This window comes from Drosophila takahashii, chromosome 2R, assembly GCF_030179915.1.
Source record: "Drosophila takahashii strain IR98-3 E-12201 chromosome 2R, DtakHiC1v2, whole genome shotgun sequence".
Taxonomy (NCBI): domain Eukaryota; kingdom Metazoa; phylum Arthropoda; class Insecta; order Diptera; family Drosophilidae; genus Drosophila; species Drosophila takahashii.
In genome coordinates this window covers 30,659,553-30,679,064 of record NC_091679.1, presented here as the reverse complement: position 1 = coordinate 30,679,064, position 19,512 = coordinate 30,659,553, and the positions used below count along the sequence as shown (strand labels likewise).

Below are 19,512 nucleotides of genomic sequence, written 5' to 3'. Positions count from 1 at the left end.
CTTTGATCAGATGCATATTCTCCGCGAGTACCGCTGGCCAACTGTTTGTGATTAATGAATTCAGGTGGAATTACACGGCACAACCTGTACCGAACAGTTTGCCCCCGTTTTCCTTATAGCACACATGGAAACGAACCGAGGGGAAAAGTTGCCAAGAACTGCCTTTAATTGATTTGGAAACAAAAGTTTCGGCTTGGAAAAAGTTTGGCTTGCCAGCTCCAAACACTCGGCACGTCCTTTGTCCAATGGCAATTTGTTTTGGGTGCTCTTAAACAGCAATTTATGTGCTTACCATTTGTTACATAATGCCGATAAATTAGGCCAGCAACAGCGACAAGTTCAAGTGCTCAGCAGATGAAATTTAATTAGCAATCACACGGCTCTCCGACGATTGGGAACTCTACAAGTGACTGATGGATGATCGATGTGCCACTTGACTTGTTGATTGAGTTCCTAAAAGCCAAGATACAAAGTAGAGCAAAGGCATAATATTGCGCATGCTGAATTATTCAAGTAAAATGGAAGTGACCAAACAAACCTTAGATATTTCAGATCTTATAACTATACAACCTAAAGGGTTACTGATGATTATGGTCTGTATTGCTCTGATAATGCTCTTAAAATATTATATTTTTATTAACGTATTTTTTATTGAATTCTAGGCATTCTTAAATGTAAGAATCCACTTGATTGTTTTATTAATATTAATATAATATTTTAATATATTCTTTATATATTTCTTTAGTATGCGCAAAAATCTCTGCATCCCAGTAGTTCAATATTTTCATTAGGCACATAATCAATATTCTACCACCACTTAAAGCTCCCTTATGCCATTAATCTATCCAAGTGTGAATTTAATTATGCCCTTGGGCCAGGAAAAACATTCAGGAACCACAAAGTAAAGCCGGGTTGTCAATGAATTGCGCCAGTTTTCCAATGTCAACGACAAATTGCCGGTGAGGCACTTTAGATGCAGCCGACTGAACTGGATTAATTCATTCAAATACAGCAGTAAAAGATTTAAGTTAACATCAACAAGTTGAAGGGACCGGAATTTCGTAGTGTGAGAGGGCTCAATGTGTCTGCTAGATTTATTGGCTCTGTTCATAAAAACAGCGTAGCATTTTTTCTATTGCTAATTGATAGGAAAACTACAAATTGGCGAAAGCTTTTGAGCTCAGACATAGATCATAGAACTATAGATACAATTTATCTAAATACAGACTTCGTAATGCTGATTTTGATTTCGGTTGTCTTTATAAGTTATTTTGCTAAACGAGAAGTACGAGTACCGACGAGAAAAACAATGAATTCGCGGCGTAACTTAAACATCTGGGCCACGCAAGTATTCACGGGAAGTTAATAGGGGTTTAAATTTATTCAATAGATATAAAAAAAGCTGTTTTGGAAAACACCTTATAGCAAGATCCTGAATTCGTCACTGAGGGACCATTACAGAAGGTTTTCTAATAACAAGTTTGATCAAAGTTATAAAATCTATAATAAATAAATATTCTAAATGATAAAATTAAAAAATATGATTTTAGGATCATCACAAAAAATAATTCGTTTAAAGTGTTCAACTTCTAGGTTTTGGTGTCAGAAGTGCTAGTACCAGTTGGGAATTATAAAAAAACAAGCTAAATGAAAAATGGTCAGGCGCAAATCCAAGGAGGGATCCTACCCAAATTAACCTGATTTCCAAAAAAAACATTAAATTAATTTAATAATGTAAAAATCGATAAGCTTAAAAAATATATAACCAAAGAACGAAATCGTGTTATTCCCATATGCAGGTTCTTGTGGACATAGAACATAGAGTTCCACCAGCAGTTATAAAAAATAAATACCACGATTAACTGAATAATTTATAACGAAATGATGTGTTATGCCAGTTGTTGTCGGTTCTACTTCCGATTAATCATACATTGGGGACCCATCTTGAAACATTGGTAAATATTTTGTTACCCTACACTTAAGTCTGTTGTATGTGTTCAACCACTCGTGAATGAAGTTATAACTTGTGCGTAGCATTTGAAATGTAATATTCATTATTATTATACCGAAAAGCATGTGGGAAGTATCCCACGTGTGAGGACCGACTACACTCATAGAAATTTTTACCCTAAATCGCCCTAAAAAACTGACTTTTCGCCCGTGGATTTAGAAAATCGCCCATAAATCGTATCCGCTGGCGATTCGCCCGTGTATTTAGAAAAATTTTCTAAAAAATCCCTATGGAAATTTGGTTTAATTTAGGGTGATTTTTCTTGTATTGAGAAATATTTTCCTATTTTTAGGGTGATTTGCCCTAAGTTTAAGGCGTATTTTTCTAAAAGTAAGGCCGAACTTTCTGTTTTTAAAGGCAAATGCCCTAAAAAATTATGCAAATTAAAAAAAATCGTGTTTGAGCATGCTTAACTGAATTTGGGAAGCATGAATTTTAGTCGTGTATATTCTGGGAACTGGGACTGCTTTAATTAAACAACACCGACGGAGGAGCCCGTTGCATATTATTGTATTGGTGTGTAGCTTATATGGGAGCTGCGTTAAGAGGGGGGCCCGATCTATACAACACAGCCGTTAGAACTGAAAAATCATGTTTGTAAACGAATTAGGGAAATAAATATGAGGAGAAAAAACAACTTACTTTTTTTGGTCATTGCGAGAATCGAACCCACGACCTCTCGGTTTAGAGTCTAACGTCCTACCGCTGCACCACAGACCCATCGCGCAAGACAACGAACAAACTCTGCAGACATCTTATTTTCCTGAGGTCTGCGTTTTCTTGCCAGCAAACACAAAGTATGCTTTTAGCTCAGAACTCCCATACGTTTTTAAGGTTTAAAGACTACTTTAATTTAAAATTCGGACGAAAAAATGTCCTTAGTATTATAACGTTTACAAAAAAAAAAAAAAACATAAAAATCAAGTTGAATCACACAGGGTTCGAACCCACAACCCCACGACCTTAGTCCTCATATAGCAAAGTTGAAAGCGCAAGTGATTAGACCGCTGGGCTACCGAATTTCACACTTTTGGAGTGATTTTTAAGGCGAATCGCCCTTGTATTTAGACAAATTTTAGAAAAAAAAATTAGGGCAATTCGCCGTTGGATTTAGAAAAGGTCAAAACGAAGCAAATCGAAAAAAATCGCCCTAAATATTAGAAAAATAGAAAAATTAACCCTAAAAATATTTTTTTATGGTCACCTGCCTTGAATTTATGGCAAATTTGTCGTGAAAATAGAAAATTTTTCTCAGTTCAAGGGCGAAAATTTTTTTAGGGCGATTTTCTAAAATGTAGAAAATTATTTTTATGAGTGTACCTGAGGGAAATGCTGCATTTGTAATTGCCACTGCGTTGCCCACTTTCGCATCTTTCGAGCGAGTACTCGTACTTAGCCAAATGATTTATAAATGCTCATTTAATGCGCTAAAAGCCGTACGTATTAAGCTGGTTTTCATATGGGCCCTGCCCACTTGGGGCGTTGGGATGTGGACGTGGAAAAGTGGAAATGGAGGTGGAAATTAGGGCGTTCATTCGTGCGGTTTCTCCTTTTTTGCGAGGCGAGAAAAGGTAAATTTTGCGCCAGGGCTTTAATTATTGTAATTGGAGTTTTCGGCTTAAACCGCACAATCGTATAAATTATGGAGGCCAGATGATGATCCCCAAGATAACTTTCCTTTTCGGAATCATATGTTAATTGTTTTTGGAGCAAAGTGGAGCCCGCCTTCGGAAGTTGCCGCATACCGCATGTGCAGCATAAATCTCTTGAGGCGGCAAGCCATTTTCACCCAATCTCAACCCCCCTTGAAATATCTTTCTTTCATCCCTTTTCCGAATGCCTCCTATCTTATCACATTCATTATACGAATTAGATTCGAGACGTCGGATTGGTTTTCTTTTGGGACACATTCGTGAAAATTGCCCATTTTTGAAATCGGAAACTTTGCAAAAACGGTCAGAAAAGAACCAAAAAAACTGTAAAAGGTAAAAGGGCGAACCAACAACAAAGGCCACAGAATTTCCAATCGTTTTTATTGAATTTTTCAAACGGCTGCGAGAAAATCCAGCCATCCCGTCCGCATTTTCGGGTTCGTGGTGTTCGCATCCGTGCAGGCGAGAAACCCAATATAATCTTTATTCTCTTTGTCTCCGATGGTCGAATGTTCGAAATGTTCGGGCATTTTTCATTTTAAAGACATTTTGACATTTTTTTTGCCGCCGCCGCCGTTAGACAGTCGGAGGGAATTGGCAGATTAGAGACGCTCGAAACGCAGCGGTCGGTCTACGGGGAAGGTCGACCTCTGACCTTGGCCAGTTGATTAGCATTGGGATTGGGCCATTCCATTGTCCGATCTAGAGTATCTGTGTGTGTGCGGAGCTAAAGTCATTGGGAATTAGGAAGTGGCAGTAAAAGACGTCAACGTTTTTTGGCATAAATTAGATTTCTATTTTTCCGCTTGATTTTACGTACAAAAGATTATACAAAATGGTATCTTACGACTGGTATTTACACTTAGGATTAGATTAGCTTAGCTTAGGGTAAAATGAATAAATATAGTTCGTATATCTGCATATATATCGATTCTGAATCGCTGTCTTATCCTCCGTTTGTTCTTTAATACAATTCAACATCACTGTGTTAGATCTAAAAATCTGTAGGGTTTAATAAATTTATATTTACAAGAGCGTTGTCTAACTACCGAGGGCAGTTTACACTCGGCTGGATGTGTAACAATTTATTCCGTTTTTTTTTGGGTGAAGAGAATCCACCCCCAGGTGCAGGGGTTGGATTTCAAGCCACCGTAATTAGGGCGAGGAATTGGTTCTGGTCGTGGGCTCTGCTAAAGCACCAACGACGAGCGAACGGGTAACGTAAATGAATAACTAAAACAAGGTCTTTAAAAATTAATTAGAGCTACGTGGGGGGTTGCAAATGCGACTCGCTTCCTTCCTTCCTTCACTTGCTCTTGGTGGCCGGTGGCAAGGAGGCGGCAGAGGCTGCGGTGGCCGCCGTCTGTTGCCGTGCACTCGCTCCACTGCCGCCGCCGTTTCCCTTGCTTTGGGGCACCGTTGCCGTTGCTGTTGCCGCTGCCGCAAGTTTTCCAACCGGCAGGGGCGAGGTTTTTGGGCTGGCTGCCGGCGGAGTGGCTCCCGCCGGACTGGGCAACGTCACCGTGGGCAGCATGGGCTTCACCTCTCCCTCCGCCGGTCCCCCGCTTCCCGGGCCACCGGCAGCGCTCTTCAGCTTCTGCAGGTAATCGTTGAACACCTCGTTGCCGGCGCGCTGCATCCGCGACAGCTGCTCCATGAGATAGGCCTGCTGGTAGCCGTACATCGCCGGGGACATGTGACCCATCTGGGCAAAGTTGTACATCATATTCGACTGGTTGGCAGCGGCCGCCGCCTGGGCAGCCTGCGCCGCCTGCACGCGCATCAGGTTCTCCTTGATGAAGTTGGTCAGGTCCAGTTGACCCGAGGCGACTGCCGCGGCACTGGCGCTGGAGGCAATGCTGAGCGGGGCGTTCTGGCTGTGCAGCATTTTGGCCACTGCTGGCAGGGATGGCGGCGGTGGCGTTGGGTTCTTGGACACTTTCTTGCTCGGCTGCTGCTGCTGTTGGTGGTTCTTCTGGGGCGGACTGGGTTTCTGCGACGCCTGCTGCTGTGCTCCGCCGTTCGCTAGCTTCTGCTGACCACCAGTAGTGGCTCCCGCATTTGGTGACTTCTTGCTGGGCGGCACCTTCTTGGCGGTGGCTAGATTTTGGGGTGGATTGAATCCCAACGGAGGCGCCAGCGTTGGCAACTTGGGCGCCAGCTCGGGCATGGCATTCTGGCGCGGCAGGATGGGCCGGAACTTCTTGGCCGCCGGATCTCCATTCTGGCTGGACACTCCCGAGTTCGCTCCTCCTTTGGGCGACTTGTTTTCACTTGCCGTTGGTGAATGGCTGCCCATTTGGGCGGAACTGCGCTTCTCCGGACTGGGCGTCTTCTTATCCGCCTGCGTGGGCGTAAGCACTGGCTTCAGAGGCGTTACCTTGGCGCCATTGGCAGGGGGAGAGGTTTTCGGTGGAGTGATCACACGAGGTGGGGTGGCCACTTGGGGCAACTGACGCGACATTAAGTGCTGCGGCGAAGGAATAGCCTTGGAGGGCGCCGGAGTTGGCAGCTTGGCGGGAACAGTTACTGGCCCGGCCGCAGGTGGCGACTGCCTTTTCTGGGCCTCCTTGGCGGCCTGAGCCTGATCCTGCGGCTGGTCGGGCAGCTTAACGATCTCAATGTAGTTATTAACCGGACTCTTGTGCTTCGGATGCTGCCCATTGCTGGGCGACGAGGGATCTCCATTGTCGCGCGAGATGGTGATGGAAAGCGAGGAGGGAATATTGATGTTGCACGAGTTGAGCAGCGACTTGACCTTCACCTGCTGCTTCTCGGGTGCATCCTCACTGGGCAGGTAGAGATTGCCATTCGCATTTCCGTTTCCGCCAGCTGTTTGTGGAGCAGAAGACGAGCCTCCTTGAGCTGGATTAATATTCTGATCGGATTTGGTGGGCGGTGAGGGGAACAGTCCACAAAGAGATCCTCCGCCCAGCACATTCTGCATATAGCTTCCAGTTCCCGCATTACCCGTTGGCTTTGGCGTGTACTTGTAGGTGGGCATCGTGGGAATATTGTAACTGGGCACATACTGCGGCGAACTGGGCGAGTAGATGGGCGAATTGGGCGTGTACATGGGCGTGCGGCAGCCAGGAGGCGCCTCCTTGCCCTTGGACTTGCTGGAATTGAACAGCGCCAGATTCAGATAGTTGTTACTCTTATTCGGGGCTGACATCTGCGAGCTGCTTCCCTGCTTTCCGAGGTTTCTGCTACTCTGAGGAGCGGTAATTCCGTTGGTCGAGTTGGCTGGCGGAGCCGGAGGACCCATCTTGGTGTCTCCCTTGGGCCCATAGACTTGAGACTTCTGGTTATTCTCTCCTGATCCTCCGCCAATCGACTTGATTTCGGTACCTGCATCCTTGAGCAATCGATTGACATCATTCGGGATATTGGCAAACGGATTCGGACGCGAAGCCTTTGGCAGAATGGGCTGATAGCGCTTGGCGATGGGCGTCCGGTTGCCAGGAGCGGACATCTGCACTCCGGCATGATGATGCATTGGCGATGGGGGCAGGGCAAACTGGGAGGAGGGTTGTAGCTTCCGGGGAGCCAACATTGGTGGCTTCGACGGCGGCGGCATCAGTGGCTTTTCTATCTTGGCAGAAGCCGATGCTGGAGAATTGCCATTGGTGGCCGGCAGACGTATCTTAAAGTCCACAGTCGGAAGTGGGGGCGATAGCTTCGGTTTTTTGGACACCGCCTTCAGTGGTTCCTTGCTCTTTCTCTTCGAGGAAGCAATCGATTTGGGAGGCATACAGCTGGGCGGCTTCATGAGAATGCTGTCGTCCAAATTACCCTTCGATTTCGACGAAGGCGAAGTTGAAGTTGAAGGCGGGGTAATGGCTCTGCTGTTGGTCATCCTCTCAGGCGATTCCACCTTCACCTTGATGGGCTTCAGGGCAAAGGATTTGAGGAACTCCGACTTGGGATCCTCAGAGAAGGCTCCACTGGTGACCCTTGGACTCAGCGTGCTTACTCCACTGGGACTCATGATGCGCTCCGTGCGAATAGTCAATGGTGGCACCGTCAGCGGACTGGGACTCTTGCGCTTGCGCTCTGAACTCGACGACGAAGAACTGGAGCTGCTCGACGACGACTTGGGACTGCCGTCCTTGTCCTTCTTCTTGGACCTCGACTCCTTCTCGGGCTTCAGGGGCTTCACAATCTCCCGTCGCTCAGGATCGGACATATCGATAATGGTCACGCTGTTCTGCTTGGACAGATCGATCTTCAGCTTGATATTGGGCTCAGAGGGTGAAGAAACGGGCGTAGGGGGAGAGTTCTTCGAGGACTTTGAGCTCGTCTGCGGCGAGTGACTCTTCTCGCGCTTCTCCAGCATTGTTCGATTGATCACCAGCTTGAGTGGCTCGGTCGTGGGTGGTGCCGTCACCGCCTCTTTGGCCACCTCTTTCACGATTTCCTTGACGGCCTCCTGCTGCTCCACTTTAATGGAAGCTGGAACCGCTGGCAAGGGCGCAGGTTCCGCCTTCGGCGGAGCTGCCGCTTCTACTGCCAGCTGTTCTTCCTGTCGACTTTCCTTCTCCTGCTTCTCCAACTTCAGTGGCAGCACTCGCCGAGGGGCGGGCTTCACCAGAGGCTGGGGCGACTCATAAACACGGTAGTAAAACCGCATGGGTGCATCCCGCTTCCACGTGTAGATGTACGCAATGTCCATGAGCGTGTAGTAGTCCAGCAGCACGATGGTCTTGACCTTGTACATTATATCGATACTAAAGCGCTGGGCATCGATCTCGAACTTGTCGTAGACGAACTTCTTCAGGTGGCTCACTCGGCACATGGCCGGACATTGAAGGTATCGGGGACGCAGTGTGTCCACCAACTCGGACTCGGACTCGATTTTCAGTTCACTGGGGGAAGAAAGGAGAGGGAAATTCAAGGGTTAGTAATTGCAAGAAAGTGGTACTTGTAGGCTTTCACACACTTAAAACAAGAGAGAACGCTATAGTCGGGTTGGTGTCTCGACTATCTAATACCCGTCACTCGGCAAAAGGGAGTGCGAGGGAGATGGATTTATATACTTTTGATTGCGCATAACTTTTTAATGAATGGTCCGATTTGAAAAATGTCTTCTACATTTCGATTGATATATATATATACACAACAAAATTGCATTTATACTTCTCGATAATCTTTAAAGGTGTGGGCGCCAGACACATTTTAAAATCGTTCTAAAAACCTTCTAGCTTTTGTATTTTCCGAGATCTCTATTATCAAGAATATATATACTTTATGGGGTCGGAAACGCTTCCTTCTAGATGTTACATACTTTTACTCTACGAGTAACGGGTATAACTAGTTAAACTACTGAGATACATACCCCAACTCTGCGTATTCCAGTGATAGCGACATATCATCCGAGGGACTGAAGATCAGATGCTCCGTATCATCGCCCCGCTGCTCGGGCGTGGCCAAAGCGGCCTCCTGTGGACGATCCTTGTAGAAGGCCCTTTTGCGCATCAGCTCCCGTTCGTAGAGGCCCGGCACGAGCTTGTAGACAATCGCCTGGAGCGTGGTGTCCGATCTGCAAGAGAGGAGGAAGGGAACAAACGGCGGATTAGGAATTGCACGTCTTAAGGGTTTCTGGGGGTAGCTGATGCATCGTGCCCAGTGAAATGGAACGCAGACAAAGGCGGCCGCCGGGAAATGGAAAAAGTCACCATGGATGAGGACACACTCACACACAGGACTTGCGACTTCCTTGGCGCGGAAACGAGGAACAGGGGAGAGGGGCAGTACAAATTAGGCGGCAGATGCAATTTTCTATTGCTTCAATGGCACGCAACAAATACAAAAACGGAACAAAAAATAAGGGAAGGGACTGGGACTATGTATTCCTTGGCATGCGCTGGTGACGATGGTATAGTGGTGATAGTGGTGGTGGTGGTGGTTTCCCCCCCAGATACTCACTCACACTCGCAGCAACTGAGACAGGAACCGAGCAACTCTGGCCCTAAGACGTCTTTTGAAAACATCTACGGCCCCGGGCAGCCAGGCGCTCACTTCAATCATTTCAACCATTTCAACCAAAATAACGAAAGACGAAGACCGAAAAAGGTCTTGAATAGAACAGAGAGATGATGAAAAAAGAGGCAGGCGGCGGCAGAAAGTAGAGGACGGGGAATTAGGTAAGCGCGAGGCTTCGGCATCGGAGTCTCGGGATCTGGGAATGAAATGGCTCTCATTTACATAACCCGAGGCCATAAATTTATCGATCATTGCCGAGTGGAAAAGGGGCTATCTCTAATCGATCTATTTAGGAGCATCCTTTCACAACCATATTAATTAAACTATGAAATGAGAGATGAGTGATAAAAGGGGGATATAATTAAAGTAATTCAGAGATGACAAAATATTAACTAGATAAGGGGGCCCTCATGGTGTTTTTATAAAAATACTAAAAAATCATAAAGAACCTGATAAATGTAAATACAAATCATTTTACAATATAAGAAATGTAAAATGGTAATCAAAATGAATAAAACTTTAATTTAAAATGTTATTTCTTATTAGAAAAGACTCTACCCCTTAAAGTAATAAGACATTTTATCTTTCTCAAATCATAATGTCTTAATTAATGTTAAAAGTTAATCCGTTTTAACCCGTTTCCTTCCCCATTTTTAATAACTCCATTAAAGTTTAATATTTATAACTTTTATTCTTCTCACCTCAGTGCCTCTTTTGAATGTCAGTTGCAAGGATGGAATAATATATAAAAAAAAGAAGAAGACATCCAACAGAAGCCAGACTGTTGGGCTGTCGTTCTTTCTCCCTCACGCGCCTGTCACTCAGCCCAGTTTTTGTAGCTGTTATTATTATGGTAGTTCCTTTTCTCATCTCGTATTTGTTGTTGTCAGCTGCTGCCAGTCGTCGTTGTTTTTGGCCGACGGCAAATTCAAGCCAGCGCAAGACCCGCCCGTTAATTATCTCTGCCGCACTTGGATTTGTTTTCGGTTTTCTTGGAATTGCGTGTCGCTGCAGTTTCTTATTATTTATTCTTATTTTTTCTTTTTTCTTTTGCAGTTTATATCAGATGATTTTGGGGGCTGTAAAGCAATAAGAACATGGCCGGCCCCTGACACACATACAAAAGAGCTGTTGAAACTTTCAGCTTTTAGTTTATTTTATTTTGTATTACTTTATTTTTTTCACAACGCTTTTATTTTCTGTTTACCTTTGTAAAGACAAACTGAGCGAGTTTTCTTTTGTGTTCTCCCTGCTGTTCTCCCCGCCGCGTCTCCCCTTTCCTTTCTGCCCTCTCCTCCTTTCCTGTTCCTGCTTCTCCTTCTTTCGGTGGGTTAAACAATAAACTTTTGCAATAAATTTAATTGGAGACTCGAGACTACTACTACAATACTACTAAAAATTCATGGAAAACATGGCCAGCGGCATACAAAAGGCACTTGTTTGTAGAACCCACCAAAATCCCCGCTATATCTTCCACTCTATATCTACACGGTGAGAAATTAGGTTCTGAACTGCTAAGTTTAATCTTGAAAGGGACCTCAAATCGATTGAAAACCGTTCGTAATTCAAATATTTTTAATCTTTATAGCTCTCGGAAATGGATTGTTTATCTCATGCCTATTTAAATACCTCCCAAAAATGTTATTTTGTGAAAAAAATTTAAACCAATTTTGTTTACCAGCTTTAAAAACATTTAGATAACAAATTTAGATAGTTTAAGTTAGTTATTAATAAATAACTAAATTTTGTGGGATACCAATTTATAAAAAAAAAAATTGTATATTCCGTATTGAATACAAAAGTTAAGTCATAATTTTCTTTAGACTTGTGCAAGTTTAATGGTCTATCCAGCTCATTATTTTATCCGAGTGTAACCGGCTCCAATCCATGGGGCACCACTTCACACCATTTGGCCAGCAGAAGCTGAAGCAGCAGCAGCCCGAAAAGGTTCATTCATTCATTCACCTGCTCTTCATTTACTCAGCCCTCTGCCCAAGATATCGCCGCTCTTTGAATTTGTATTCATTATCTCTTTGTGTGTGCCAGCGATTACAACGTGCCACTTGATGATGGGGAAGGGGGGGGCCAAGGGGTTCAAGAGGGGTGCCAGCGGGTGGTTTTCTCTATACAGACTCCCATTAAAGTTGTTCGGGGCCCAAGGCTTAAATAGATATATTCGCTGGTTCAGCTTTCGGAACATGAAACGTGTTTTTCATTACGCCCAGCGAAATGGAATGGAATGAATTGAAACGTGCCAGACGAGACAGTTAGACATTCCCGAAAATGCTTGGTCTCCGTCAAATAAAATTAACCACAGGCCAAAACTTTACTCCAAAAGGTGGAAAAGGAGAGCAGCAGGCTTTTCTTAGGCCCACACCACACTTAGGGCAAAGGTTTTTGATCAACTTTTTCCCTCCACTTTGGCGGGGAAAACCATACCGATACCACCTCCACCCACCGAAAATGCCAAAAGTTGTGTGGTCCAAAATGAAGGAAGAAGAAACATTTAAGAAGAAACTACTCCGGTTCAGGAGAGTTCCTTTCCCCTGGGGAAAATCAATCTCGCTGCGAACTAAGACAAAATTGCTATAAGCTACAGTGAGTGTCCACAGACCGTGACGTTTGTGGTTGGGAAAAAGGCGGGAAAATGAAAGGAGCTAATCTTGAACTGATTTTCTGATTATATTAGTCAGCAGACATCATCCAATAAAAAGCTTCAGCAGACAGCTTCTCGAAGAAAACGTCATTCAGAATTGGCCCTTTGACACTGAACAAAAGTGGGATTAGGTATTCCATTTACCGGTGTTTTAATTCAAGTTATATCACAAAAGGTTCAGTTTTTGGAACTGGGAGTTCCTAAAGTGCGTACAACCTTTCCCATATTAAATATGATTTTCCCTTTAACTGGTTATGAAACTCAGTTCATAAAGAAAGGGCAAATTGATTAATGAACGTTGTGAAAACCCTGAGATTCGTTCTTTGAATGCTTTGTATCACATCAAATATTGAGTAGACCCATTTCGCCAAGAACTTGAATAATTTACTTAGCTCTCTTTTATCAGACATCGCAGCTATCCCCATTAAAGATCCATCTGGGCTGTCAAAAAGGTTTGGCAATGCTTTCCCCCCTCAGCTGCCACTTATTTTTAGCCAGACAGCGACGAATCGCAATCTCAAGCACCTGGGCCCCCCTGCCGTCTACGACCTTGCATTATGTATCTATCATCTAATCGCTTGTTGTCAAAGACAGACGATTGCGAGGAGCATCCACAGCTACTGCCACTGCTCCAACTTATATATATATTTCTAAAGGGCTCTTGCATACTCACTTGATGTTCGGCTTGGCGTTGTTGATGACCATATCGCAGCGCGGGCAGAATCGCTCCTTTCGCAGGTGATTAATGAGGCAACTGTGGCAGACTGAAAAGAGAGTACAAGGAAAAAAACGAGTATAAATTAGAGGGCTTTGGTACGCGAAATAGGCAAATTACGATGCACATTGGCATTCGAAATAAATAAACTCAACAGATTTCGTTGATTCGATTTGTTGTAAAACCCAACCACCACCCCACAAAATGGAAAGGAAACGCAATCAAACCACCCACGTACCCAAAATGAAAACGGAGGACGAAGCCAGGGAAAAACATTAAACCCAAATAGAACAGAACCGAAACAGGGAAGCACAACCTTCAAGGCAAAGTGAGTGCCGTGCCGTGCTGCAAAAAAAGTTGTTTTGACTTTAATGTCAATGCCAGTGTCTCTGTCTGCGTAGCTCCCCCGTCCCTTCCACTTTTCCCCAGTTTTCCCCTGATATCCTGCCCGCTACAACTGTCACCCAACTGCAGACCATGGAGATTCCAATGGGGCAGGGGGCGTTGTATGTATAAAGCAGGAGGATAGACTACTGGGGTCCCACAGTCAGTCAGTCCAAGCTGGCCCGCCGCCTGTTACGCTTGTCCGTCAGTTTTGGTCCAATGCCGAAATAATAATAATAAAAAAAACACACACACAGAGTGAAATAAAAGGAAAAATTCGCACTGAGAAGGACAAGCGGGGGGGTTAGTTGGGCGATTTTTGGGCGTATGGGGTGGTGGCGTGTGCAGGCCAGCAAAAAAATTGTTGTTACTGCCCGCCAAATGGCCTCGAATGGGGAGAGCAGCAGCCAGCACTCTGCAAGAGTTGCAGCAGCATCAGAACACTAAGAGAAATACTTAAACTTAAGTGAATTTGTTTCAAATTTCAATAAAAATATATTTAGCTATTTCTTTAAATCAACTCTCTAAAAAATATTAGATTTTTTCAATTACATATTCTACTATAATACAGATATTATTTAAATACCAAAGTATACATTTAAATTGCAACCATTAAATGAAAATGGAAATACATATTTTTTTGTATATAAAAAGAAGTTTTGTATTTAATTAATGTATTTATTTATTGTATTATCCTTTATATCAGAAGCTCTAAAACCTTCTTTTTAGTTATAGTGTTCCACAAACTAAACTTATTTATTATTTGAAACCCTTAATGATTCATTGATTTCTCGCTGTGCGTTCTGCGAAGGCAGCTGTTGCTGCCACAGTCCGGTTTTCGCTTTGGTTTGCTCTGCCTTTGCCTTTGCTTTGGGTTTTGGTTTTGCCTGGGTCTGGGTCTGAGTCCCCGGTTTCAGTCCCAGGTCCGGTCACCAGTAAACAGTCCACAGTCCAGCGTTCAGCAGTCAGCGTCCCCACTCCTGTTCGGTTTGGTTTCGTTCGGTTCGGTTCGTTTGACAGTTAGATGGGACTCCCGGGTGCTCTACATACGTAAGCATGTATCTCTGTGTCTGGGCCCCCGGTCCGTTTTGTCCCTGCCGGCCAACAGATTTAAATGAGCCTGACCAAATGTATCCAGTGTCCATTATCAACACATTGGTTTGCCAGATTTACGAACGGCAAAAAAAAAAAATCAGAGAAAAAGGAGCGCTTGAATGGAAAATTAACCTTACGCCGCAAAAAGGGGAAACTTTTAATGTCTAAACGAACGGCTCTGGTGATGTATGGCCACGTTCGCTAGTTTTATGGCATTTAGTCCCCGCCTGAATGCTAATGTTGTGTTAATATCTGTGTCGTTGATAACACATCCGGGGTTTTCAGGGGGAGAGATCATCATCTCTCTCCCGCCGTCTCAACAGTTTCTCAATCAATCGAGCTAAGTACTCCGTGGCCGGGGCCATTAATGTGCCCACAAACTTATCGCCCGGCAACATCTGCGTGTCGTCTGCGGCCCTGCCCCGCCCATTCCTCCTAGGAAATCCCCCACCCTCTCCTCCTCCACCTAGCACCCTCCCCTCGCGAAATCCTCCGCCCCCTGAAGCGAACATAACTCATCGCGTCTAGGCAATTTTGCAGAACAGCTAGACAGGCGGAGGCTGGGATTTAAATGGGTATTCGGTATTTGGTATTGGCGATGATGGTATCGAGGGGACGAGGCAGTTGGCATTCTAATTAAGGCAAAGCGATTAGACTATGCAACTTGGCATAGTCTTAGAAGCCCTGGTCCTTTGAATGGAGTTTACAAGACACAGATTAAGTCCAAATATCTCAAAGTCTAATCAAAACTGTATAGGATAATTAAGGTATTACGTTTTCTTATTATTTTTTAAATATCTTTAGATCTACTTCCATTAATTTATAATTTTAATGGCTTTTAAAGACTTTGATCAGTCATCAGTTTAAACTTTTAAAGTTTATCCTTTTAAAACTGTTCGAGTGAAAGAAATCCGAAGCAAAGGATAACGATTTCATTCCACTAATAGGGTAGTTGGAATTAGTTTTCAATGAGAGGTTAGAGTAAAGTGGAAAAAAGTGTACAGACTTTGTATCTTTCGGCTACTTAAAGGTTATTGACTTGGACTTAGATCCCACCCCAAAACTGGGGTACAATTTTCCAAAGTGATGTACTTACAGGAGTGCAGACACTCGACGATGGTGGTGGCATTGATCAGATATCCTTGGCACAGGTGACAGATGATGTGCGGATTGACGGCCGTTAAGAGGACGGGGCGTGGCCTTGAAGTTGTGGCCAAATCGGAAGTCGTTGTCGCCGTTGAAGAAGCATCCGCCGCTCCTTGGTCCTCCTCCGTTTTCTCCTCGTCGGCGGAGGCGCCACCATTGCTGCTGGCGTCCTCTGAAGGAGCTCTCCTGGTCGTGGACCAAGAAGATGACGATGACGATGAGGAGGAGGAGGATGAAGAAGATGATGAGGAGGAGGTGGAGTTGGCTGCCTCAGCGGATTCAACGGCATTTGTCGTCGTCACCGGAGGCGTTGATTCCTTCTTGATGCTGTTTTCTAATATTGTTTTTGCTGCTTTGCCGGTGGCAAGTGTTGTTGTTGTTGTTGTTGCAGCCGTTGTAGTAGTTGCTAATGTGTTTTCACTTTTTACTTTAATGCTGCAGGCAGCAAAAAGTTGCTGCTTTAGTTGCTGTTGCTTTTGCATTTTATCAACATTAGTTGGTGCAGCTGTTGTTGTTTCTGTTGTTGTTTTCTGAGACAAAGCCAGCTTTTTGCTTGAATTGTTACCATTGCTATTTGCATTGCTGACAACGCTTTTGGCCACCTTATTTGTTGGTGTTGCTGTCGCCGCTGTTGTTGTTGTTGTTTTCGCCAACGCTGACAACTGCGACTTTTGTTGTGTATGAGCCATTGTTGCTGTTGTTGTTTCTGTTGTCGTTGCCGTTGCTTTTGTTGTTGTCGCTGGCAATATTGCTTTCGACTCTGGCGTCATCATAGTAGATAATACACTCTCGCTGCTAAAATTCGCTTTTGTTTTTCGCACAAGCGTCAATCTGCAAAATAGATAACCAAAGAAGTTGAAATTAAAGGCGAATAAAGCGCATGGAAAATGGTAAAATGAAAAGCGACTTCAAGAAGAGAGTGTGCTGAAGATTATAAATAAATCAGCGGCTGAGCGCGGAAAGCAATAAGCTGAAGCTATATAGCTTCTTAGTGGAAAAGCTTAAAGCTTCGCTCCCCGCGGACTTTACAAAAGAATAATGGTGGCAAGGGAAATGTACGTTTTCTGGGAAAACTTGTAGAGTTAATGAACTCGGTGGGATCGTATTTTTCTGTAGTGAAATCTCGTCTTTTGCATGTTTCTTTGTGACTTAATATCTACTATGAGTTTTAGGGTAGAGATCTTTACTTAGATCTATAGAACGGATGATTTTTGAAGAAATTTTAAACTACAAAGAACTCAGCTGACTTAAAATTAATTTAAAAAAAATATTTTTTATATGATTTGCAGTTTTGGTTCTGAAATTTTTGTAATAATAAATACAAAATGATGTCCAAGTAATTTGACGGATTTAATTTAGTTTTCTTTCTACAAATGAGCAATGTCAACTTTTTTGATGATTAAACCCAAGGAAATCAAAAAACACATTAAAAACAGACTTGAAATCCGAAATTAAAGCTTTCGGGACTTGGGCGGTAGACTGAAAGGAGTCGCCGGGCATAAAGCAATCTGCCAGCTATTATTTGCAATCAGTCGATGGATGCGGGGGCCTTCGATAATGGATGTTGTAGTTGCCATGGGAATGCCTACGTCGAATATATTGAAATGCACAGCACTCGGGGGAGTAAAAAGGGGGTAAAAGAGTTGAAGGGGGGTGTTTTGTTTTATTACGGAGCCGAGTGGAGTTTTAACCAGATGCCAAGTACATTCAAAGAGGGGGCGGTTCGGGGGTCTGGGGTTGGGTGTAAAAATGTGTATTTCAAACAATTTCAAGTTGTTTTTGCATCAACGCGCCAGTAAAAAGTCAAGGTACGTACGGAAAACTTTTCCGAAAAACTTTTTCAACTCCAGAGCTGAAATATTTGTATGGGGAATATGGCAATGGAATATGAATGAATGAATATGCGAGAGGGCGAAAAAGAGCCGCCAGAAGGCTCTTTAAATCCTTTTTTACATCACTTTTAAGTGTTGTGCGAAAAGTGAGGGGACCCTTCTGCTAGCCCTGTCCCTTCTTTTTGAACCCAGCCCATTCCCATGGTTAAGGTCTCAGGGATTCTCGCGCGCAAAAAAAAGATGTGAGTGAGTACCAACATGAAAAGGATAATCAGAAAAAAAAAAGCAGCGGAATTTCTCATTCGAGTGTTGTGTGCGTGTGTGTGTGTAGGGAAGGGAAGAAATGGGATGCGAAAGGGAAGTAAAAGGAAGGGAAACGCGAGACTGTGACAATGAACAACAACAAGCAAGCAAGCCAGCGAAAATTCGGAGAATGCAGAGTCGAGACTGCGGCTTTATCTCCTCTTTCACAAACACACACACGCACATAACTTTCATTCAAAGAAATAAGTACATGGCATAAACATAAAACGAAAACGTTGCAAAATGAAATAGCAGTAAAAATCCGTCACACACACTCGGAAATTCTCATGCTCCCCTTTACTCAATTGTCGTGTGTCCAATCGAAATTCTCACTTGTTGGGGCAGATAGAGGGGGCCACAAGAGGGGAGAGAAGAGAGAGACAGTGGCAGAGGCATGGCGGGGGCGGGGGAGAGAGCGCAACAGCTGCCGGTCGTGAGCAGTGTTGGTAAACGCCAATCATTTACCTCTGAATCCAATTTTTAATCCACTAATAATCCAGCCAGTTAATTGGCATCGCGGTGGTCGCCTCGCATACATATATAATCCAATGGCAGGGTAATAATCCAAGTAAATAATCCACAGAGTATCGCTACTCCAGTTTGAGTCAGCGTTTTTCGCTTCTCTCGCGCTCTCCTTCTTCACTATACTTCACTTTTTATTTTATTTTTACTTCTTTGCTGCTCGAACTGCAGGCAAACCACACAAACACGCGCTGACTTTCGGCCGCTCTGCTTTGGTGGGCACCTTTATTGTGTATTATGCTTTGCTCTATGTTTTCTGCACTCACACTAACACGCGCGTCGTACATAAGGCAGCAGACGTCGTCGTTGTTGTTGCTGCTGCTACGGCATTCGGTCGCACAAAGGAAATTTGCTTTCGAATTTTCCTATTTACCCGAAATACTATCTTGTAACTTTAGCTTGGAGCTCGCGGCTGTAATCCAAACACACGCTTTATGCTCGGTTATTTATAGTGGTCGCTTCACTCTGTTTGATTAGCGATAAAGGTAGAATATTCGACAAACCGACCGCACACGTCCGTTCGCTTTGAGTGTTTTTTTTCGACTGCGACCACGCTGCTTTTCGTTTATGTACTCTGCCGCGTCGTCCGCTATTTACTCTCTCGCACTCGCGCACATACGGTCGGGCCAAGTCAGGTAGCCAACTGCTCCGGGCGAGTATCTTTGTTTTCTTTTTCGTCGCTTTTCGCCGATTGGCCGTCTCGCTCTCGCCGGCCTCTCACTGGACAACCAGGTTGCTGTCTCGCTCGCGCGCGCACTCGGCTCTTTTGTTGCTCTTGTTGCGGGGCGTCGCTCTCGCTCGTAGTCACTCGCCTGCTCGCTCTTTCGCTCCGCGCTGCGTCGGCAATCCGCTCTCGTTGAAGGTCGGTTTTCGACTGAGGCACACGCTCTTTTCGGTCGCCACTTCGTCGAGCGCTGCCTGCGTTGGCGGCGACGTCGACTGCGCGTTTTTCTTTTTCTGCCTTGCCAGCCGTTTCTTTGTTCGTGGCTGTATGTACAAATCGAAGAGGGAGAGGGAAGAAGGGCTGTACATAAATGGCAGAGGTTTTATGACTCTGGCAAGCTCTTATCCATATACAAACAGTTCGAGATACATAAGACCATGTGCAAACAAGGTAGAACGAGTGCCCATGTAATCGCAACTTGCAATTTCCGTCAGCTGAAATCGCATATTTGCACGTAGGCGTACGGCTGAATCGGCACCCCTCTCGC

The 19,512-nt window shown here is 44.4% G+C and overlaps 1 protein-coding gene across 1 annotated transcript; it reads right to left on the bottom strand.

Moving 5' to 3' along the window:
- Positions 1–4,435: 4,435 nt before the first annotated feature.
- On the bottom strand, positions 4,436–19,182 carry Psc (Posterior sex combs). The gene is made up of 5 exons (XM_017153019.3): positions 18,245–19,182; positions 15,595–16,475; positions 12,978–13,068; positions 9,002–9,205; positions 4,436–8,531 (listed from the first exon to the last, which is right to left on the bottom strand). The coding sequence occupies exons 2-5, from the start codon at positions 16,415–16,417 to the stop codon at positions 4,970–4,972; spliced, it is 4,680 nt and encodes a 1,559-aa protein (XP_017008508.3). The 5' UTR covers positions 16,418–16,475; positions 18,245–19,182; the 3' UTR covers positions 4,436–4,969.
- Between the last annotated feature and the right edge of the window lie 330 nt (positions 19,183–19,512).